The sequence below is a fragment of the Strongylocentrotus purpuratus genome, unplaced genomic scaffold (genome assembly GCF_000002235.5).
Source record: "Strongylocentrotus purpuratus isolate Spur 01 unplaced genomic scaffold, Spur_5.0 spur5_scaffold_4, whole genome shotgun sequence".
Taxonomy (NCBI): Eukaryota; Metazoa; Echinodermata; class Echinoidea; order Camarodonta; family Strongylocentrotidae; genus Strongylocentrotus; species Strongylocentrotus purpuratus.
Genome location: NW_022145610.1, coordinates 30,802,223 through 30,827,161, shown reverse-complemented (window position 1 = coordinate 30,827,161; position 24,939 = coordinate 30,802,223). Strand labels below are relative to the sequence as shown.

The window sequence follows — 24,939 nt, the reverse complement described above, 5'->3', positions numbered from 1 at the left end:
ACCTTTATTTAAGATTTTCTATGAAAGTATGAATTAGTCATATTAAAATTACCTTTAGTGATCCAATCAAGAGTGGGTTTTTCCAAAAAGAAATATTAGGCTAGGAGGATCCACATGCCTAAATTGCTTGTGGGGTTTTATGTACCCTTCTGTGCATACTTAATAACTATAGAGCAATACACAAGCCATCTGCTGTGGGACTGTGTGCGCCTGCCACACAGAGTTCATACACACTCACACACACAGATGCTCTAACCCACTCACTCACTGTCTTCTTCATCTCTCCCCTTCTCTCTCTCTCTCTCTCTCTCTCCCTCTCTCCCTCCCGCTGTCTTTCTCATTCACTATGTGAGCTCATCGCGTTCCGTTTACCCTGAAACGACGATTCATTTCACCACAAGGGATTTTTTTTCTCCGGGTTGTACATTGATAGAAGATGATGTCATGTCAGGACATTAGTCCTGTTGGTAACCGGCATGAAAGCTTATGGCTATAGTCTGGTAGGAAACGGGAACACACATCTATAAAATCCCCTAGCAACTTTAAATGACTCTCAGACCGAACCAAGCACTTTGGAGTAAATGGTACATTCATAGTCCTTCCGCTTTTGATTGAACGTCGCGTTCCCATCCATCCATATTATCACGCCACGTGCATGTTTTCGGAAACCATTGCCACCTGCGACTGGAGCGACAATGCCAATGTATTCAGCTTTGGTCACTGACGTTAACCATACTTGGAAACGCATCTTTCACCCCTTTTGCTAGCAACTAGTCGTGCCAAACAAAATACAACTGCTAGACCTACGTCAGTCTTTGTCGTTACCGTGGGAAACCTAACCCAAAACTCATTTGTCAGAATACAAAAGAGAGAGGGAGAGAGAGAGTGAGAATCTCGAAGCCTTGAAGCCTCCACTCATTCTTTTCGCTCCGAATTCTGATGATGACATCGTCAGTTTATTCAAATTAACTCGTGCATACGCTCGGAGAGAGGGAGAGCGAGACAGAGAGTGGTGAATAGAGAGAAGCCGGCGAGACCGTCTCTCCTAACTTGTTGCCGATTGCTTCTTCATTACTCTGACTATCAACTCGTCTCATTGGAAAACACATTTCTCACAAAAACAAGTCACCTGATATGGCAAGTTCTTAATGCCAGACACTCAATACGCAGAACAAGGAGTAAAAAATTCATCAACAGGTGATAGATGATAAATATGTTTTCGTCTTTTTCCATTCTTATCGAGGGTATGACACAACAGCCTATCTGATATAAGTGATATTTTTTAATGAAGAGACAACTTCGGGGAGAAAGAAGCACTCCATCTCAGACTTTTGGTGTGATAACATCGCCATTTGATTTTGCCTTCAATACCTGTGCCTTTTATTCAGCTCTAGCCCGATGATTTTTCTACTGGATATGCATTTTGGACTGCCAAGGTAGGGTAGATAAAATCTCTAACTTTTTTACCGGTACTTTCATTAAAAAAAATGTATTTTCTCCTCTGTAATACATTTTGCCAAGAATATAAGAATAATAGAATCTCCTGGTTGTACAGATATACAAGATATTCAGTATCTTCGGCCTAAATTTATATGTTTTAATATGATATAATTCTTGCCTGTTTGCCAACATAAATCATTTGTGTGTTATCTTTTCCAATGTAGTGCTATAGTTTTATATTTGCCATGCGCATGTATCTAGCTAGGTACCTGCTGTATAGATGTAATGGACACTTTTGTTTATTCAAACTTGCTTAAAGACATTTGTGACTATATTTATATTTCTAGTTTTTCTATTTTCTCCATTAGTCTGTCTTTGCACATCCTGTTCACCCCCCCCCCCCTCTCTCTCTCTCTCTCTCTCTCTCTCTCCCTCCCCCTTTTCTCTCTCTCTCTCTCTCTCTTATATCTTTCCTCTTTCTGTATGTTCTTTCCATCATTCTTCCTCCCCATCCCTCTCTCCCTCTCAGCTTCTTTCTTTCCCCTTTTTCTCTCCCCCTGTTACACCTTCTCTCCCTCTCTCTCTCCTTCTCTTTCTCTCCTTCTCTTTCTCTCTCCCTCTCCCTCTCTTTCTCTCTGTATCATGCTCCATCTTTCCACTTATAACAAACATCTTAGAATTTTTTGATACCTTTATCTTAAAATCTAGACAAGAAATGTTCAGCTTAGACAGTCAAGATGGCGTGGTAGTAATCTTCTGTTCAAAATAAAAAAATGATGGATTTCTTTTCAACTCATTTAAATTCTGAATAAGAAAAACGCCTGCGATAAAATCAGGGAGAGGATTGTAAATTTGTAGCAACTCTTCTGAAAGGATGGTGAGATTTTTAAAAGAAAAATCTTTAATTTCTGACATTCAATATCTTTGTTTTCTACTGGTTATGGGACCATGGACCAAATACAATACCCATCCTAACCCTATAACTAAAACCTTCTCTACTTCTCAATTACAACCCTAATTAACCCCACTCTTTGATGAGATAAAGCATGGAGCAGTCATCCAGATTTATTGAGAGAAACACAAACTTGTTAAAAAAGTGTCACATAAAGCTTTATATAATCAGATAGCTCTCGATGTGTCACAATGATATGAGTAGTGTTGCTTTTGTGATGATACTCTTTGTTACAGCACTTTTCTAGTCACTGTTTGCCCTTTTCTACCTCAATTTGTAGTTTATTTGTTGTCTTTTGCTGTATTTCTTTAAGCTTTGCTCCTTCCATATACATCCCCTAGTAATAGATAACCTTCAAGTTATGATCTTGTCTTTAAATATTACTGACTCCCTTAGTACTGCAATCAATTTGCTGGGAGGATTATAATGATTGCGATCGGGATTTGTATTTTACGCCTATCTCTGTTTGTAAGAAGTTGATTGCATGGATGGTGAGAGCTAACTAGAAATGAGAATATTACTGTATCAGCCTGTGGCAAAGTCGGGCACTCATGCTCAAGAAACGAGCTCTACAACATTAAGTTGGCATCAAATTGGCATTCACGGGGAAGAGTTTCTGATCTTATCGATAAGCCTATGATCATATTAAACTTCAAGAGGAGAGATAAGAATTAGATTGGAAGGGAGGGGGTAGAATTCATAATGGAATTATCAGAGAGGGATTCCGCTCTATCTGCCCACCCTATCGGAATCCAATATTTGATGGGGAAACGTAAGACTGTGAGCCATTGAAATCTTGAGAAACAAGAGGAGCAAGTACACAGCTCGTTCTGCTGTCCCAGTTCTTTATCCCGTCTTTGCACGCTGCATCGATGAGTGAAGTCGGAGACGGCAGTTTATGTATAGTCACACCTATTAGATGACACTTGCGTAAGCGGGCGATTGTGCCGCCGAAAATTTAAACGGACTCTTCTGGATTGTCTCCTTGCCCTTGCCATTCATCGTTTATTAGTTGTCTTGGGGGACAGGGAAAAGAGGGGTTAGTAATATAGGAACCTCAGATGGGTTTTTGAGATTGGGGAGGACAACGACGTTGAGAGCTTCCTAGCACAAGGTTTTTCATCCAGGTTCTTCTAGGACTTTTATATAGCTGAAAGTTTTAGATTTCTAGAGGTAATTTTTTGCATGTGTTCCTCAGTATCGCATCAAGAAGCCTCGGCAAGTTAACCATCGATAGCATTTCACTGCACTCTCATTCCACCCCCCCCCCACCCCCCTCCCCTGAATCACATCAGACTTTTTTGAAGATTTGATGGTAAATCATTTTTGGTGAATAGTTCACGTCATCTTCCGCTTGATGATTGCAGAGAAGGCTGTTGAGTATAGTTCAACTAACACAGTGAACTTTAACATTCGTCAGGGAAAGACATTTTGATATTGTTGTTTTGTTGCAAGTTCAACAAACCTTACGGTTCACCTGTATCCAGAACATATTGCCGGGGGATGTTTTTTAGGAAAGAATGAACAACAAAAAGTGCTGGATTACTTCACATCGCAGGCATATGGTGGGCCCCTGGCGTCTTTATATCTGCACCATCTGTTTTGGGTCTAAGCTTAAAAATCAGCTTGTTTTTGCAGACTTCTAGACCACAATCGTGCCCTTTTCTGGATTAGTAATAAGCACGCTCAACCCAGTAGTTGACGTAATGACTTGGAGTGGTCAGATATCTTCTTGTTCTTATTCCTCCATCCCACGCATGAAGGAATAGGCCTAGCTTTAACTGCAGGTATTGAAATACGGTTTGGTTTGAGCTGATATTTGAAGCGGCAGTTTTTTCCGCATTCTGGAGGAGATAATTTGATATTAGAGGGATTCTTCTCAAGGAGTAATGTTTAATCTTGGGTATCCAGAGAGCTGCTGGGCAGTTTGCTGAATTTCCTTACACCGTCGGTGACGTGCGAATGATATGAATTCATGTATGTAGGAATCGCTTGAACTCTCCCCCACCTGAGGACGATTCCGTAAACCCTCCTGCCTCATGCCGTCACTTTCTCCACTTTACAAACAAAAAAACACTTGATTCTAACCTCATTAGTATTCAGGACGTCTCTTCGCATGTATGACCTACCAAACTTTCTCTCCTTGTGAGGTGGCAGTTCAACGGAGAGGGAGAGAAAGAGAGAGAGAGAGAGAGCATTGCGGAGGAAACTAGCGGGAGCGCCAGTCTTCTTCCATAAACAACCGTAAAGTTGGGGGCAGGTGGCAGATGCCACATATCTTTTTTCCTCTCTCAACAGAAAGAGACAACTAAAGATAATTGAGCATTTATTCGGTCAGAAATCTTTGGGATCAGTGCAAACGGACGAGAATTAGCGTCCTCGATCAATAATACCTTCTTGATTCTTGAAGTTGTTGTAGAGGTCTCGCTAATTGCTTACTGGCTGCAGATGTCACATCTTGATAGGCTTGTAATCAACTCACCCCAACTTTTCTAAGCTGATTTTTCATAACATTGTGCCTTGCATGAGCTAATGCTCTCATACCATCCCATATCATCATTCTCTTCTGAGGTGAATATCCCAATTCAAGCACCCTGTAAAGAGGCAGTGGAACAAGGATTATTTCCTTTGATTTATGATTTTAGGAGTAGCCAAAATACCCTGTTTACTTGAAAATTAATCAGCCGTCGTTTCAACGTCTAGTTCACGTCATCACTGTCTGTCCGTCGATGCGCTGTGAGCGACTTGTGTGCAGCAATCAGGCACCAGCTGGGACTAGAGAGCTCATCAGACCTCGCTCTCATCCGATCATCGCCACCTAGAGAATTTTTAGAAAGCTTTCTTCAGTTCAGTTTCACATTTTTAAATCAACTCTATTTAAGTGTGATCCTGTCATCTTTGACTTTTCGGCATCGTAGTATTCATCTCTGCTTCATCGAATCATCGCCACCTAGAGAATTTTTAGAAAGCTATCTTCAGTTTAGTTCACATTTTGAAATCAACTCTATTTAAGTGTGATCCTGTCATCTTTGACTTTTCAGCATCACAACATTCATCTCTGCTTCGTCTGGACACTTGCATACATTGTCAAGATAAACAAGAGTTCTGAATATTTCTCAAGTCTGGAAGCATCCCCTGAATGCATCATTGAAACTGGCGATTCTGACCGATGTCTGTTAGACAACAACTTTGAAACTTGCAGGTGTCATATTGTTTTGTGATGGAACAGACAAAGTGAGAAATGGACAGGGATCTATGAACTGGAAGGCATAAACAAAAGTGCATGCCACTTGTTTTTTTTTAAGAGACATTTTTTCGAATCAGAACTATTTTGTGCTGTTTTGCATCGACGATGTCGTCAAAATTAGTCAATGCCATGGAGATAAAGAGATCAGAGACATTCACAAAGGAAGGCACTCCGTAAGTACACTGTTATAACATATTTCTGGTGGGTTATCCATTTAGAATAATCATTGTTAATTATTTCATAAAACTTGCGATGAGGAAGAAAGTGGGAAAATCTTACTATGAAGACAGAAGAGTAGCTTATTCCAGAAATATATAGATTAAAATAACCAAAGAAAGGAACCAAATCCAGTGTTGATCTCTAAGTAACCTCTACAACACAAGTCTTGCCTGATTAGAAATAAAAGAGCATCGATTCATTGAACATCAAGTTAAACAATATTTCTTTAGTTAATAGCAGCTTAAGGCCCCCAAAAGAGAGAAAATAGGGTGGAATCAAATAGATTCACAAAATTTGGCCTACTTTTCTATTAAAAGCAAATCAGGATTTTTCCACATTTTTTAAAAGGGTCAGCAGCTGTGTTGCTTTCTATTACATTTTCTATTTTGTTTTAGAAAGGTTTGTATTTCCAGAAACACAAGGAAATCAATGTTCTATTTTTCACATTTGTTGCTTACGATCGATAATAACTCGATTCTAGACTCAAACGTAGAAAGGGGTTGACTGAACTGGTTTGTTGTTCTTTGCGCTGATGGTAAAGCCAAGATTCAATTTAGCCGGAAGATTTTCCTTGGAATTGACAATCTGATAATGTAGGAGAGAGCAGTAAGCATTTTTCTGCTTCTTTGCTATTATTTCTTCAAAAGTGAACAAAACATTTCTGTATCATGTAACATGATAATTATTTCAAGTCTAAGTATATTTTTCTGCTTCACAAACTTATTCACAATGACCTAGAAGCAAGCTTAGTTTCATAGGTTCTTGTTACAATAGTTATTTCTCTTTTTTAAAGCTTTTTAAAATGGTCTAAGAAAAGTTAACAAAATTGCAGTTATACTTGATTTGTTTTAAATTGATTTCCCCAGGTATCTTGTTTGAGATATTTGATGATATTATGAAAGAAGGGAAAGGGGGGGGGGGGGCTGTTCTGTACTTTATCTTAATGTCCCTTTGTTATGGAAAATTCAGGGATTGATGCAAAAAATACTGGGTTACCAAATATTGACATTTTAGGATCCACTGAGGTGGGAAATATTGAAGGAGACGCTTCATTCTTGTTCAGGAAATTTGAGGAACATTGTTTGTTTTCTCATGTCCACAAACATTCTTGTCATAAATTCGGATAGAACTGAGCTCATCCAAAAGAAATAGGAAATGTTGTGATACTCCTGGAGGGGGGGGGGGGGGGGTGGGGGTGTTGCACAAAGATTCTAAGGTGGACTTAACAATCACGAAAAGCCATTAGCATCTATGAAAATATTTTGTATAAGTTATTTTTAAAGGCATATAAGTGTTGATTCAAATTATTCATATGTTCTATTATCAAGGAGATTTCATGTTCTAGATGTGGAATTTATAAAAAAAAGTCTCAAAAATCTAGTTTCCATGTGAAAAACTTTGAGGGAAAATTAGAAATGTAAACTTTGTAGATAGTTTGACTTACAGTACCGCTGGGCTTTTTTAAATTTCTTCATTTACAGGTGGTCTCTTATATAATGCAGGTTTGACAGCATGACATATATTACTCACTTTCTCATGACTATATAGGAGCAGACAACCGATCTAGGCTATTATGGGGCCCAAGAATACATTGGGTTAAAGCTCCTCATATGCAGGTCTCAATATGGAAAGCAAAAAATGTTGTCTTTCTAGATAGGTGGTCACTCGAGCAGATTGGACAGTAAGATATTCTACCCTCTTATTAGGGGTGATATGAAGAGACACACCCAGTCAAAGCAGGTTGGCTCCTAGAAATACATTAAACCAAATATCATTGTGCCATGCTCATTGAGTGACGCCATCATGATTTGGACATGCATTCCACTTTTGATCAGTATGTTGATATCTACTGTAGATAACCACTCTACATTGATGCATTGTCTCCTTAAAGTAGACATGTCCTTCGAATATGAATGGAGGTTTTACATGTGCATTTATGAATGTTTGTGTACGCAGCAGCAGATCCAGGATTCTTCAGGGTGGGGGAGGGGGGGGGGGGTAACAAATTTGCAAATTCTGTGACACACACACACACAAAAAAAAATTATCAGCAGTAGTTACAATGCCCCAGGCAATTGTTTATTAATGTTATGAGAAGCTTGTCTAAGGTGAGCCTTACATAGCAGAATGAAATTCATCCAAGCTGCACTGTCCTTTAATCGAATTCTTTTCAGAGTTGTAGGTCTTACATATTATGCCCATCGTGCACTTGTTTACTTTGTGTGTCTGTCAACATGAGACCGAGGCCAATTACTATTTTGGGTCTTTTTTGTGGGTGGCATCAGGGACATTTCATGTGAAATGAATTAAGTTTGTTTTGAAATACTTAACATTTGCTTGTCTGTGTCTGAACGTCATTTTTGATATTGTCCGAGACTCACGTGTATTGACAGAAACATGGGTTGAAAGGAAGGGCTTTCCACAGGCTCTGTGTAAATTCCTGGATGACCTTATTCAATTTCCTGTCCTCGTTGAAGTAAAAGGCTCCTTTACTTATCCCAGGAAGAGGCAGACAGGGTATAGAGAAAAGGGAAGAAGAGAGAGAGAAAGAGATAGAGAGAAGGTGGCCAAGTGGCATTGAAGGGAAAGGAGATGGCTGAAATTGGAATTGAGATAGAGATAGTAATAGACTAGGATGAAGAGAAGGAGAGAGGGACAGAAAAGGATAGACAATGCTGAATGCAAAGAATCCACAGAATCCACACAAGCCGTGTTTGACATTGATTTGCTGAGGAAATTAGTGTTTACAGTCGTCTCTTTCCCACAGCCTTCAACATTTGAACAGAAATTGCAAGAGGATAGTGTTTTGCTCTCTTAAATGTGGGGGTTGTCTTCTAACAAATAAATACATTTTCTTTCTTTTTTATAGTAAGCACTTTTAACTAATGGAGGGAAAAAAATTGTTTCCCTCAAGAATTGTTGAAGGCTACGTAAACACAAGTAGTTGATAAAATCTGTAACATAAAGAAATTGTGATGTAGTCTTGTGTGCCATGTTGGAATTTGAATAACAGTAATCTTTTAAATACATAATTATATGTCAGACAAGGGGGAAAATATGATATTAGGTGTAAGCTTTTCTTCAGAATCTCTATTTATGTTACAGGAAGAGAAGTTGATACGAGTTCGTCCACTCAACACTACTATTTTACAAGCTTGTCTTGAAAGTTCAATTTGAAGAGGTTTTGTGACAGTTTTCTTTTTCATTTTCCATTGTGAGTAATCAGTGTTCTATGACCATCTCTACAAATCATAGCCTGTTTTTGTCTTAAATACATTAGATTCACGATTTTTAGATGGTGCTTGTTGAAACGTTAGAAACATGTTGGATGTTTTTCCTGAGATTTACCTTTCCTAGCATCAGCCATATGCTGGCCTTGTATCTTGGAAAGAACAGTAGGTATATAACCTGCTTCATTATACACAGCCTCGTTTTAAAACGAGGGCAAATCAGAGGACTAATTAGCTAATCATTTCCATCGTCTGTGAGACGGAGTCATTTCACCAGCATGCATCTCATGTTGGGTTTGTACGTGAGCGTGAGCCCTGCCTGCGTGCGATGTCGCCACTGAGCAAAGAGGGCACTTGTGGTTTGCCAGCTGCCTCCACTTAAACACTTAAAGGAGGACGTCTCCAAAAAAATGCCGCCCCCCCCCCTTGTGAATTATTGGTATGTCATATATAAGTCCCTCAAAAATAAACTAGTACCAGTGAAAAAATATAAGGTATCTTCATGTTTCTCATTTTCTCATTTTTTTAATATTCTCTATTTGGTTTTCCTTTTAATATAACTTTACCCAGCTCTGCATGTAGCTCTCTCACCTCCCCCCCCTATTTCTGTCCCTCTCAGTCTCTGTCTTGTCAGTTTTACCTATATATGTGCATCTTTCTCTCTCTCTCTTTCTTTCTCTCTCTTTTTCTTTCTCTCCCCCCTATTCATACACCCTATATCCATGACATATGTCGCTCTCTGCACATCTTCTGAAACCTGATGCTAACAGTACAAGTCCATTCCCTTTGGAAAGGTAATCTAGACTCCTATATGACTATTATTAGATTAACCCATATACTCTCACAGCCCTGCTATACGGTTCCTCGCTGGGAGGGTTCCAAATCACCTTAGTGTTCTCCTAACCCGTGTTCGATGTCCCCCCGTTCCTCATTCGCAGTTTAGGTTTCGTTCGACGATACAGATATCATCCTCTCCTTGTAGGCCATGAGAGGTTTGTCTGATAGCTTCAAGTGCCGCTAACTAAATTTGTAGTATTGGACAATTTTTTTGTTAATGCGTCAGACATATATATTTCATATTTTGCAAGTGCAGCAGTTGAAGTAAATTTCTAGCCATGACCGACCTTTGACCCTTTGACCATTTATGGATTTTCTATATACTTGTAGATGCATGATAGGTTGGAACAATCTTCAACTGAATTCATCAATTTTTATTGGAATGACTGTAATAATAAGAATGATATTAGATATTTTCATAGTGCAGATATCCACCACGCGAGATGCTCAAGGCGCTCCAATATTACCCCGGCGCTGCCAGGCTACCATTTGGTAAAAATATCTGTGAAGCCTGTGCACTTGTATTTGTATACTCTTATTTTTAATTTTTTAGTCTTGTTTTTAGTTCATGTAACCTATATATTCTTTTTCTTCTTTTCTCTTTCTCTTTCCATCTTTACTAAGAAATTCTTCTACTTTTCTCCAAATCAGTTCCATGCTCTTTGTACAAGGCTTACGGGAGTCGATGCACTATAGGTTAAAAGGCACTCTTCGTCCCCGGGTCTCGTGGGTGCGTGCCAATTTGCACGCTTGCCGCTCACTAAAGGTTAAATGGATTGAGGCTGCCAATTTGCCCTCGTCCCAATTTTGCATTGCAATGATCAGAAAATCAATAATCCTTGCTTCATGATTCACGCCGACGCGATCAGTCATTGGATATGAGGGGATTTTGTCTTTAATTCTTATTTATGAATAATATTTACCCAAATGACTTCTCTGTCGCCATCCTATATAGACGGTTGTTGCTGTCTCTAGATGTTTGAGATGCTATGGGACTCCTCGTTAAAAATATTCTAAGAAAAGTTATTTGCAAAAGGGGAAATGGGTTTGGCGCAAGTGAGGATGATCGCATGATGTGCAGCGATAACCATCACTTTTGACACATTCCTGCGTAATTATTGTGAGCACCCATTAAATTTCCAAGTATTCCCACCTTCGCTTTAAAGATTCCTTCTCTCCGCATTCTAATTTGAGATGCTAATACTTCCTCCGTCTTCATCAACTGCAAAAGATATGTAATGAACTGGTGTCGAGAGGGCAATTTAGCTCCACAATGTTGCCAGTGGCAAGTGCACAGAAAGAAGAAAAAAGATTCTGAAGGCGTAGAAAATGACTGAGTGCTAAATTAAAAAGAAAAGAGAAGAGGAGATGGAAGAGCGAGGTAGAAAGAAAAACATTAATTTTTTGAAAGGGTTTTAGAGGATTCGGGGCAAATCCACAAAGGTTCGTGTGGTCTGGAAATCTATGATTTGTCTTTGACGGAGTAGATTTACTGCCGAGATAAATCATCTCCATTCACTGATGATCTAGTTTGAGAGAGGCGTTGGAGGGAAGTTTCGTGCATGGCGGGCGTTTCTTCTCAGGTTCCACGTAGGAGTACTGTGTCTCTTTGGGCAAGTTTTTATCAAAGGAGCATCTTGTTTTTTTGAAAGAATTTGCCAACAAACTGAACATCGCGTCATCCATTCTCAATGGCTGCCATTCGTGCAGAGTACGGACTGGTAATAAGCTATTTTTCATATTTTCTATTGATATTCTGATTAAAACCTTTTCTCCTCTTTGAAATGGACTGTTGCGCCATTGAATTTTAGATCATGGTGTTATTTGAAGCTACTTGTTTTGTTTGAATTGACAGTTTGAGAGAGAGCAATTTTGGCAAGGCTTATTTTAAAAAGTCTCAATCTTTTCCCAAACATACAGTTTTGTAGTGCACCAGTTAAAAGATGTATGTTATGAACGTCATATTTAACCCAAGTATATCTCTGTGAATAGAATTCACCTTGTACTTGTTGCTATGTTGGGCAAGTCTGCTGCTTGTTCCAGGGTCATTAAAATCTCTTTATTCGATTAGTATACATATAACTTGAATAGATTGGTATGAATGGTCTTGTATGATACTCTGAATATTTTTAAAGACGAGGCCTCAATCTATTTCACTATCATGGCGTGCATGCATCCATTATTCATTGGCTGTTTGCAAGAAGGTCACAACTGCCATTAAAAACACATAGCTGTTACAGCTTTCTTGCGGGCAGTATGTGGTAGTACCACAGTCATGAACCATACTAGAGGAGACAATTGGATAAATGCCAAAGAAATTGTGATTTCATCCTTCTTTGCAATTTAAATTTGATTGATATGAGTGTGATGTATTTTCTATTGATTTTGTGTATTTTCTTTTCCCTCTTGGGCATAGAGTGTATACACTTTGAAGTTTACTTGAACAAACAGTTAATGGGGAGAGAGAAATATTGAGAGAAATATGTTCACATTGTGTAAATATGTTTGTTTTCATATCATAGTTTTGAGAGCATCAAACTATGTGGAAAACCCGAAAGCTTATTTGTGAAAATTAGTATTTGGAAAAACCTACCCACCTACCTACCTACCCACCTGCCTGAAATAGTTATTATATGCACATTTTTTTTTCCAGGACAAAACTACAGAGCTTACAGTAAATATATTTGGGGGCATTAAACTATCGAGGCAGCGATTAGTCGTGCAGACTTGTGATCATGTGCAGAACATAGCTTTGCTTCTTTTTTATGGGAGATAAAAAAATCATCTCCCGGAATGTGACGCCTGCACTTTTTTATTCTTGTCACAAAGCATTCGAGATGTTTGATAACATTTCTTCATGGTTCTTTGCATACAGAGTCCTTGAAGAGAAAGAGAGAGAGGGGGGGGGGGGGGAGATACTTATGAAGTGAAGAATGTTAAAGATAGAAATCACAGAGAGCAAGAGAGAGAGGAAGAGAGCAAAATAAGTAACTTAAGCAAATACATTTTTTATAATTTCCTGTCATAGTACCTTCACAATTCATGAATCTGTCATAAATTTCAACAAAAATGACATCCTATACCTTGCCAGAAACTAAGATGCAACATAATAATGTTAGCATTATAAATCTGGGACACCTGACAGTTGAAAGGATGAAATAAAAAAGGGGAGAACTTGTTATGTCTGGTGCGATGCACAAACAAGTGCTCTCACCAAAATCAAATCATCACCTGATACCTTTCTGATTATTAAAGCCGCATCTCGTGTCGTTACGTACGCGAGGCTGAGCGCGGTAGAGTTTCTGCGAAGCGATATCTTCCGCCGGCCTTTGTGTGTCCTTCAATTGGTCTTGGAGGTCAGCACGAGGTCGGTTGGATTTAAGATCAGAGCCGTCGAATCCAGTTGCTTTCGGATATGCTCTTGCAGCAATTTTTATCTTTAAGATAAGGATGCTTCTATCCAGAGCCCGAAGAGTGTCAACTCTGTCTTAAATTCTATGTATTCGAGTTAATACCCTTGAATTTCTGTCTTCAATCAGATGTACTCTAGCCTTTTCTATTTTACCGATGGTGTAATTAGTGACGAACTGTGTGGCATTGGAGGGCATTCCATGCTTTTTATCTCACGTGTAGAAGCATGACTTTGTGGTAGACTTCAACCTCAGTTTAGATTATCGAGAGGTACATAACTTCTTTAATCATATTTCATGTATAACCAGTAACATGAAAATTTGTCTGAGTTGCATTTCATTTTTGTTTACTCTCTTTAGTCAAAATGTATTGCTCTGATATCAAAAAGATGTGATTTTGAAATTTCATTTTGAATAAACATTGTGTAAACGAATAGCTGTGACAAAAATCACCTTTGATATATTACTGTGTTCAAGTCTCTTTTTCAATCTCTTTTGAGGGGTGGGATGGGTTGAATTTTGTTGTTAACTGTTATTTGCTGGATAAAAGGTAGGCCATATATGAAAGTTATACACATTTATAGATTCCTATGTAAATCTTACCACTTTGAGATGAGAATTTTGAAATATGACTACTATTAAACAAATTCAACAAATATGACAACCAAGTTTTTGTGAGAAAATGCCCTTAGCATCTTCCTTTCAGATGACTAGAGAGAAAAACAAAGCCATGCCCAAAAGATACCTTTACACAGCGCCAGAATCTTGATGGCTATTCATCAGGGCGCAGCCATCGGAGGCAGGGGTCGTGCCATATTACCCATCTTACGTCATCGTACGTGCACGCTCCTCCCGGGCATTTGCACAATTGCGTTGCTCCCGTCCGTTGCTAATGCAGCTCGGCGGGGTTGCAAGTGGGGAAAGCTTAGTTCAGCTTAAATTGCAATAATAAATCCAACTGTTTTGTTTACGTGTGCACGGGTCTGATTATTACTCCCTAAGTTGGCAACTAATATACCCCATCAATCGTGGAAAATAAGCTCTTACTTCAGACTCCTGCTGGTAATAGCAGACGTTGTTTTGAGCCGTCTAGAGCAGGATGAAATGCACTTGTCCTCAGGGTGGGAAGAAAAGTAGTAAACAGGCAGAAAAACAAGTTGATTCACATTGCCCTACTCTGATCATGCGTTAAAATGTCTTTGTGTAGAATGAATTTAGGAAAGGAATAAATGTCAGCATTATATTTTATTGTATTATGCTGGGGAAGTGATGGGTTAGTATTAAAAGCTTATTCGAAGCAGGAATACTGGGTATATTCCTCTATTATACATTTTAAAACAGTTATTTGAAAGAATGATTCATCAATATATGTAAAGATTTTTGTTTAAACCTTATTGTGGATGCTGCATTTTATACAAACTAAAATGCTCTACATGTATTGATGTAATTAAGACATGTTTCCGACTGATTTCTTATACAATATAAACATTTTCCAAACAGAAAGACCTGCCATATCAGATTCAGTTCTTTTCTTGTTATTGATCATGTATTCTGAAAAGTATTTTAAACAATCTGCAGCACTTTTGCTCTTCTTTTTTTCCATAATTTATTCTTGATGCAGTGCTTTCAATTTGATGGATATTACAAACAAGATGCTCTTTCTAAGAATGTGATACAATTTCTTCAAACATAAAGCACTCTAACATTCTACAATTATGATATATTGTCAGTTGAAAGCCAGAAAGGAATTAACTCCTATGCTTTTACACATACTTAATGCCCTTCTAGCTCTTGAACAATGAAACTCGTGAAAGCAACTTCTTATGTCCTCTCTCTCTCATTTCATTCTTGATACCATGCTTGTAATGTCAAGGATGTTATAGAACACTTTTTCTTTGAATCTGATACAAAATGACATTTACAATATCGCCTTGTGTATCCATATCACTCTATTTTACTATTTTCTCAGTTCTTCAGAACTGAAGTATATGGTTTTTGGCAATGTAGGATATCAGATATCATCTGTCAGAGCCTTAAGGGCTTTCACCATGTGTACAAGAATATGAGTTAACGACCTCCTGGCTCCAGATAGGCCATATGTTTGTTTTTTCTTTTCTTTTCTTTCTTTTCTCTCTCTATATTCTTGGTATAGTACTTAGGATATATATGAAGGCTATGACTTTTGGCATTGTGGAATATCATGAATTTCTATTTTCTTTAAATATACTTGGTGCAGTACTCAGAGCATGAAAGGATATGTATTTTGGTGATGTGAAATATCTTACATGTATTTTCTTTCTCTCTTTTCTTTCTTGTTTGTGCAGTGCTCGGGATTTGAAGGATAAAATGCGCTTTCTGCGAAGGCGCCATACAGACAGCTCACTGCGAGACACAAACAAATTCAACTGCGAGAAGATTTCTTTACTCGAGGTGGAGGACGTACGGAAATGGGGCGAATCATTCGAAAACTTGTTGAGAGATAAGAGTAAGTATTCCATTCCCTTGTTTTTAAGGAATACCCCTCTTTTTTTAAAGAGCCCACCTCTAACTTTTTTTTAATTTTGAGATATGTGTTTGTCTTAGGCTCTGATCTTGTGTAAAAGTAGTCTGATTTTGTTTAAGCAATCAAAAACTATGCTACTTTTAAATTGAGCTAAAAAGGACGTTCACTCTCTGCGAAATCATGATTTAATTTCCTTCTCTCTCTCTCTCTTTCTCTTTCTTTCTATCTCTTTCTTTCTCTATCTCTTCCTATTTCTAGTTATCTTTATCCTTCGAATGGACCCTCCTCTCTACTCAAATACTCCAATCAAAAGATCAGCTTAATGGATACTGGTAACACTTTAAATAAAACCCAAATGTTGCAGTGCCATTTGCCAGCAAGAGGAAACTAGGTTCCCCCATCCAAATCAATCCATTTCATAGTCTCTACTGAATCACTTCAAGATGGAATCATTGGAAGAATTCTGATTGCCCTAGCTTCTTTCCCTTTCGATCTGTGCCAGGAAAAGGGTGAAACAACAAATATGTAGATGACTCTATATGCATCTGGAGAGGCTAGCTTGCGCTTGTTGTTTTTCTGCAGTGTGCAGAGAATAAGTGGGTCGAAGTGCATACCAATAAAAGGCCGGGGTAGATTCAAGAGAAGCGACTAGAGATAAAATATTTTCAGTATGAGACTTGACTTTTGATCGATCTCTGAATTCGTGTCTCCCTGGTTACTTTGGTTTTATGCGGAAAAGTGGATAAAACCTGGGATTTCAATCATGTTTCTCCATCTGATTCCGTTTATGTTAGGATCAGTTCAGAAGTCTTTTAAATGTTCTCATGAAATAGGAATTAGGATTTTTGTGCTGTATGATAGGGATATGGTGTAATGGAATCTCTTTGTTCCTTCACGAGGACGAGATGCAGATATTTGTTTGTTGTCCTCCTGTATAACCACTTGTAAGAGAATCAATCAAGCAGTACTTAATTGCATACAGATTACAGACTGTGGTGTAAATGAAGATCCTTCCCTTTCTATGGATCGAGGTATTCCAGAGTAACATTTTGATTTGTATAGACGTAGAGGCTATCTTGAGCATCTACAAATAAATTGTCAGAAATATCCGTCCATTGTTCTGTAGAATTCCATGAGCTAACATGAGTACTTTAAAAGTTGCCGTCGCAGACTCCCGATTTAGATTACTATAAGTGGCGGAATTCAAGGAGAAAAAAGCAAAGATATGGATTTTTAATCAGAAATTAGGAACTATCGAATTCAATGCCATTGTCTGTGGCTGAATTCAAAAAGGAAACTCTTGAATAGTGTGTACATCGTTGACATTGGTGGTGTGTCCTTCTTTACCAGGGGCTGCACATTATGTACCTACGTGAGGAAATGTATCGAGTAACGGATGGAGTGGGCCTCCGGGAAAGGAAGCTTTGGGAGGCAAGAATCCTCACCAAGCTACTTGAAAGAGGACGGAGATAGAGGGGGGGGGGGGGGGGAGATGCAGAGAAGAAGAGGGAAAGGAAAAGGATGAGATGAATATAAAGATAGATGGAAGATGTATAGCTTAACCATTGGTTGACAAAAACAGGAGATGGATGTTGCATGAAAAAGGAAAGGAAATGATCAATGGTAAGAGGATGAGTTGATGATAAAATGGAACGTTCGGGGGGGGGGGGCATAATTTCAAAGTTTGTGGGACTAAAGGAACTCTGATGATGAGATTCATGATGTAATATTTTGTAGGCACATTACTTAAGAATATGAATTAATGCCCTCTGGCTCTGAACAGTGATTTCAATGTTTATTTTTCATCATGTTTGCCACCTTTTTATCTCTCCTTTCCTCAGATGGGCTGGAAGCGTTCAGAAGGTTCCTACAAACCGAGTTCAGCGATGAAAACATTGAATTCTGGTTGGCCTGCGAGGACTACAAGAAACTCAAATCCTCCAAGCTCTCCTCCAGGGCGAGGAAGATCTACGACGACTACGTCACGATACAGGCCCCACGAGAGGCAAGTCTAGCTCAGTCACAAGTTGGCTATACGCATTCATCTTATTCAAATCTGTGCAAATCCTTCTGTTTATTAAGTCACTTGTGCCATGCAGCCAGTGTGATTTAGCCGAAGAGAGCACCTCGTAGCTTTGATACAGGAATTTTAGCTGTGCAGTGAGTCTGGTTTGGCTGTGCATGAGAACAGTTCATGAAGTCTTCTGAATCTGAACCCTATTTCATAAAACTTTTTCACAACCATATATCAGTTTACGCTGTTGAACTTGTCATTGATAAGAAAATTAATGAAACAAGGCCCTGCCTCTGAGTCTGATGAAAGATGGCTCAACACTCCTGGTGGAGTAAATTAAAACGAGTTGGACTGGAAGTGTTTGTGAAATAATAAAATAATACTTTTGGAAATGCTGTTGTGGATGATCGAGTCTTACAGGCCAATCTTGAACCTTCGCATATATGTTTGAGAATGTATCACAGTAACGAATATCAGTAAGGGGCAGACGTAAAGAAATTTTTAGATCCTTCATCTGTTTCAGAGTTCAAAACCTGTTCAGAAGTAATTTTATTTAAATATCAAATTTGGGGAAAAGAAAATAAAAATTGTCCACAACTCAACAAGCCTATCCTCAGTTGATTCCCAGGTCTCCGAACGGTCCAATCATAGCTCAATATCTGCCCCATGCCCATCCTTCATACTACCATGAAGGAAACGTGCCGTCTACAAAACAAATTCCATTCAGTTGAAGTGATGCGTGTCGTTGAGTAAGACCCTGGTAAATCAATATATCGGAGACGATGAAAACGACTAAAATGGACGCGGTGTGTGCTCCCGCATGTGATGGCGAGAGGGCGGAAGGGGTTGGTGTTGTGCAACATTGTTCAAATCATTTGCCTTGCGAATTGATTTGAAATGTAATCACTCAAGGCATTTCCTATTCAAAAGGTCTGGTGCCAATGTCACAGGCAAGCATCTCTGGCCGCGTCTCGGATGAAAATGACACAATTTTTGAGTGGCATAAACATGTGATGTCTTGCAACATCAAGTTGTTAATTCATTTTTTCTTTAACTGTATCCTTTTGTTTTTGTTATTTTTGGCTATACAAACAAAAAAGATCTACATAGAGAAGTGGTTCTGATTTGGATTGGTTTTATTCTCTGCATATAATACTATACATTCATTTCTCTATTCAGAGTCATTAATTAAATGCCCCTGTTCTTCCTAGAGGTCCAGATTTTGATGTGGTCAATTGATTTATAGCCTTGATAGTTTCTCAAATTGTGGAGAGAGGGACAACCATACAGATTGCAAAAGTAGTTACTTCGTGTACTTCTAGGTGAACACCCCCCCCCCCCCCCTCCTAAGTACCTCTCCCTGCGCTTGCCCATCCTTAAACCCAGTTCTGTAGATCCTATGAAGCTATGAACCTAATGCCACCTTGGAAAGGAGGCCTGAGGGTAGTTTTAGGGCAAATAATTGTGGTTACAGCGTAACCTGAAGAATATTGATCTACCGGTCGGCCGTGCATATTTGCCAGCGGTGTACCAGCATGGCAATGAATAAAGAGAGTTCGTTATTCAAGACATGTAGCATATATAGACAAGCCTGCGCAAGTGTATCAGGTGTGACTGTTTTAATTTCCTGGAAAACGATTGTTTGCTGATTTCGGCAATGTCGGGTGAAGACGTCATAAGTGTGTCTGCGTGTGGCAGAGTGGCTACATCAATTCTTTTTTAAATACAAAGGGGCATCGAACAGGGACATCAATCCATTTGGAGGATGGGATATGCAGATGAGAAAAGGAAAATTTAGTTCCACAGGAACATTTAACGGGGGTGTCAATCCATTTTCGGAATGGGGGTAGAGGGGAAACAGATTTTTTATTCTAAAGGGGAATCATTCCATTTTCAAGATGGGGCATTGGGGAAACTGGAATAATTTTGATAGAAGCTTCAATCTGATTATGTGTAATAATGCATGGTATTTCTTGTATATATATATATATATATATATGTAGATTATTTGCTGGCATAACAGAGTTAATATATTCAATACAGGTATCTACTCCAGTCTAATTTTAAATATTGAAGTTTCAGATTTTATCAATTCTAAGGCAGGCACTAACTTGTTCTCTTCTCTTCTTCGTGCACAGGTTAATCTTGATTCCAGGACGCGGCTGGAAACCGTGGACAATCTGAGCGCTCCGGACGAGCACACGTTCGACCAAGCCCAAAAGAGGATAGAAGCGTTAATGGAGAAGGACTCGTATCCGCGGTTTCTACGGTCCGAGATTTATCAGAAGCTGCTACGAGAAAGCAGTAAAAAGGGAAAGTGATGAGGGCACAGGCAGTTGCCAATTCGCAGACTCGATATGAACTACACCTTTACACATTTTTTAATGTATTATATACTACGAAGAGACGTGTATTAACTTTGTAGCGGTGATGAGAAGGTGGAGCGAACCAAAGCACTTAGTCGTACACTCCTAGAGTTCTGCACATGATCGAGGGTTACAATTTATAGCTGCATCAGCAAGGTGTTAGGAAGAGATCGCCCTCTGTTGTCAGGAGGAGCTTCCTACAGATGGAGATTCTTTTCTCTAGTGAGATTTGGATTCATGCTGAATTAAAACTCTGGGAAGTGATTCTGTTTGTTTTTTAGTGATTTCTCTGTAGCGTCGGACAATCTTTGATAGCGTATCATGAAGACTTGTACATTTTTAGATTTTTTTTTTTTTTTTAGCTACCGTTTGGATACCAGCTATTTTGGCACATGTCGATCACGTCAGCACCCTTCCCCCACCATGAGAAACGTCTAATAATTCACATGTGCACCATGGTATGGGCGACAGAATCTTGCCACGTACGTTACTGTAATATACTGCCCTCTGTAGACTGCAATAATAGCTCATGATCACCAGGCCCGCCCGCTAGTGAATAATCAACTCGCCCAGCCCCAGAATGAGTGTTACGTCAGTGCAATGTTATTTAAAGGTATTCTAGACTATTTTATATACAAGCTATGTAATGAGAAATATGTGCAGTAGAATTGATGGTTATTAGTGTATTTGCTCTCTGTATGTTTGCCTAAAAAAAATATCATGAATTATGTGGGAATATGTGATTTATTTAAGGTGAATTGTAGGTAAAAATGTTGTTGGTTTGCTAGGGATACTCTTCTGTGAATACTGGGAATTTCAGTTCACTTTACAACTCTGCAGAAGGAACTTAAGTATAAAGCAAGATAAATGAATACTCTATAATGATTTCAATAGTGCAACTCAAGGAAGGTGTCCTTTTGAGAATGATACAACAAGCATTTAAAAGCTATTTTCAATTTGTTTTCTTTTCTACGAAATATAAATCACTGCCATACAGTAGAAAATAGGTAAATATTTCATGTTTTATTTTTGACCTAGTTTTTCAAGTAAACTATTAAAAATATGCAGCGACAGCCGTAATAGGCAGCGCACTTTCCATCTCTTGCACAGATAATGAGGGGATTTTCTTTGTAAGGTTGCAAATTAATTGGGATCAAGTGTATTCTTGTTCAGGTTTAATGACAGGAAGTTAAAAAAACTCCTGAATGAATTCGCTTAACTTGTTCCTTTAATCCCTTCTTTCAATGTCCCCCACTCACTTCATTCCTCCTCTGCAGCCTTCTTTACTTTCCCCTCTCCATCTTACCCTCCGAAGAACAGTTACCATTCCTTTAAACTATGAAAAATTAACCTGGGCAGCGTTTCGTGAAACCATACCAAGTACAAGTTCACCGACATCCCTTCGAAACATGTGTTAAATTCAATACATGCAATTCTATAAGTTGTCTGCGAACTTGTACTTATAACAGTTTCGTGAAATGCTGCCCAGGATACTAATGAATCCATTTGTAGGGATACTTCTCAAAACTAAAGTCGTTCCTAATGTACCCAGAAGCATAATGGCTGGTTACGTATCACTGATAACAATGTGATCTCTTCTCATTTAGGACAAGTAAAAGGCTCTGGGATTCAAAACCATAATGACAGCGTTATTAATGGACCAACAAAAATTTACTCAATGAAAGATAGCTCCTTTTCCATGGATTGGATTTTAAGTTGTCAAATGAAATGAAATGTATATTCTACCAGTTGCCATTGAATTTTACCACAAATGTGGGTATGACATTTACGGGCTGAACTATAATTCTAATACGGATTTATACTGGTACATCTCACCACTTAACTTAAGTAGGTGTATTGGAAATATTATTGAATGATAATGATACCTGAAGGTGATCAGGTTTCATATATCTCATCACTTAAGTGGATGTTTTATGAAAGACTTATTTAAAAGATGAATACGACCAGCCCCTTCCTTGTTTAACTGCTTAATTAACAGAATAAATGTCACTCAAAATAAAGTTTGTCAATGATTATATGCGTACACAGTGTATTGTGTGATGATGACAATCTTTGAACACAGGGTGATTGGTTTATTCAAATGATCAACAGCTGAATGCATGTTATTGTACTTCTTAGTAACAAAATGCTGAATAACTAAAAAGTGTATACCTTATTAGAATATATATGCATCACCATGTTGTTCTATATGACAAGCGTGCCAAATCAAATGTACCAGTTAATTCCATTTCTATTTGTTTTTAATGTCGAGTCCTTTAGTTCCATGTCTAAAACAAAAGCTAACTTGTTTGAATTACAATTCCTCCAAACTAAGAAAGATGATTGTTTCAGACAAATATTCACCAACACCCCTGATATTGGATATTAACGATCAGAGTTACAGGTATTATTTGGTAACTGAATGTAAACAAAGTAATTGAATCAAAAGGTTTGCATACACGTATTTTGTCATTTTGCAATCAAACAATATATTGATTGAGGAGGAACTGTGTTTCGACATGGGAAATAGTTCAAGGGTGTTTAAACTATAACAAGAAAATTGAAGTGCATTCCTGAAGGTGATTAGGTGGAATTGTAAGTCTTATTTAACAATTGAAAGTAGAATTTAAATTGCTTTATATGGTGTATTAGTATCCTTTCATTGAAGTGAATAATTGGTAAAAGTTGTAATTCAAGTTTTAATCAGATTTGAAAGAGCAATGAAACATATATTCTTCATTTGATACCGGGTAATTGGTTTTGCATACTAGAAATTTAATTAATTTGAACTGTACTCTACAAGAAAAAAAAGGCACGTAGCTTATATACATCAGGGGAACATTTATGTGAATGTGTGTGGTTTTATGTAGGCAAGGAAAGAAGTCATTACCGGTACCTAGCAATCTATAGACGTGTACAATTTCAAATCATTGCTTTGTCGAGGAGAAAGATAATTATATCGGTAGAGAAAGCATACTTCTTGTGTGATATACAGCAGGTCATCAAAACAAGGTGTAGAAAATAATGTTATATTTTTGCAGAGATGAAGCCGAAGATTTGTGGTTTTTCTATCAGTATGGTATGATTTGTCTTAGGTTAGCGGTAACCACAATATATAAATCTCATATTATATTACCTTAACCATTCACTATGCACATTTGTATATAATCTATTGCTAACACCTCGTACTGATGAATGTGTGTTAATTGTAGGAGAGGAGTTGATTTCTTCTTTATTTTCATTTCTAGACTTGAAATTGCATCCCAAAGATACACAAAGGACTTTAAATCATTAGCTCTCACAATTCCTGTTGTAAGAATTCTGTTATGATTATATGAGTAATTAACTTGGAATCATATATCACATTCTAATGTGAATATTGAGAAAGGAATGCATGTGTTCTAAAGAACCAGCTTTGCCAAATCTACACCTGTATGCCTAAAGATATTTAATAATAACTCAGTTTTCATAGGATTTTTTTATTCAGAATATAAAAGAACATTTGAAATTTTTATTTGGAGGACCTTATGATGTAATTGCAGGCATTCTTTAATTGACTTTGGGTTAGCACAGATAAGTTATTGTAATCATTACTCTGATACAGAAAAAGAAAATTCTTCATATATGTATAAAAGTGCAGATAATTTGGTAACCATATTTCATTTGAGTATTTGCAGACACCATACATAAGATCAAAGGTCAATATTAGCAGGAGAAAAAGGTGCATTGATGTTGGCCAATAACGTTGCCCTTTAAGTGCCCCAACGTGCACACCTGATTACCCAGAGTCTTCAGTCAACTACGATAAACAGGAAGTGAGCTCCAGCTTCAAACTTGTTGTTTTGTAGCTATTTAAGGAGCCCTATGCATATTAGGTGTTATTTTCGGAATAGGCAGAAAGATATAGAGAGATTTTGGGCAAGAACCAACATGATTGTATCTCAAAGATCGACAGTATATGCATTGGTGTGCAATTGATGTTTATTATTAGATCCCCAGGCTATTCAAAAAGGCAAGAGTATATTCCAGTAGCCCGTTTTATACCCCCCGCGACATTTTATAACTCGACTCTAGCCAAGAAAGTGTGTGCGTGCGTCTGTTGTTACCTGCGCTTGAACATCCCCTCAATATATCGGAAACCATTTATATGTTTGATGCAGAAAAGGGATTATCATCCTTCAGAACTATCCATTCTTTTGTGTTTCTTTATTTTCTTCATTTGTGTAGATTTATATTGTGAATATATTATGAAATGACAGTAAGACAATTTCAATAAGCTTTTTTTGTTCGTCGGTTTTGTGATGTCTGTGTATAGTCAACAGAGAGAAGAATAACAAAAACGAGACATAATGAGAAATTATGTGTTGATACTTTGAAATAAACTCATCCACTCACAAGGTATATTAGCACCTTCTGATATTGAAACATCTCTCTTTTCTCCATTTTGTTCAAGGATCTTTGAAATGGTAATAAAGTTGGAAGAATGTAAGAGAGAGAGAGAGAGGGGGGCAGAAAGTCTTAGAGAGATAATTATAGAGAAATAGACAGGTAGAAAGGAATAGAGAGAGAGAGAGAGAGAGAGAGAGAGAGAGAGAGAGAGATGGGAGTGAGGGTACAATAAGATAATTTTAAAAAATGATAATGATAATAGGAAGAAGAAGAAAAAGAACCGAAATAATATTGTTGATGATGATATAACTAACAATACTAAATAACATCTA

The 24,939-nt window shown here is 38.0% G+C and overlaps 1 protein-coding gene across 1 annotated transcript; it reads left to right on the top strand.

Moving 5' to 3' along the window:
- Positions 1-4,636: 4,636 nt before the first annotated feature.
- LOC588980 (regulator of G-protein signaling 8) lies at positions 4,637-24,643 on the top strand. Its single transcript, XM_030997489.1, has 4 exons — positions 4,637-5,812; positions 15,660-15,820; positions 17,680-17,843; positions 19,991-24,643. Exons 1-4 carry the CDS (start codon positions 5,745-5,747, stop codon positions 20,171-20,173), a joined length of 576 nt encoding a protein of 191 aa, XP_030853349.1. The 5' UTR covers positions 4,637-5,744; the 3' UTR covers positions 20,174-24,643.
- Positions 24,644-24,939: the final 296 nt, after the last annotated feature.

Excerpts from the sequence above, each read along its gene's own strand:
- LOC588980 (XM_030997489.1), top strand. The coding sequence starts at position 5,745 with ATGTCGTCAAAATTAGTCAATGCCATGGAGATAAAGAGATCAGAGACA. Across the intron at positions 15,821-17,679 it reads AAACTTGTTGAGAGATAAGA|ATGGGCTGGAAGCGTTCAGA; the intron begins GTAAGTATTCCA and ends TCCTTTCCTCAG. Across the intron at positions 17,844-19,990 it reads CGATACAGGCCCCACGAGAG|GTTAATCTTGATTCCAGGAC; the intron begins GCAAGTCTAGCT and ends CTTCGTGCACAG.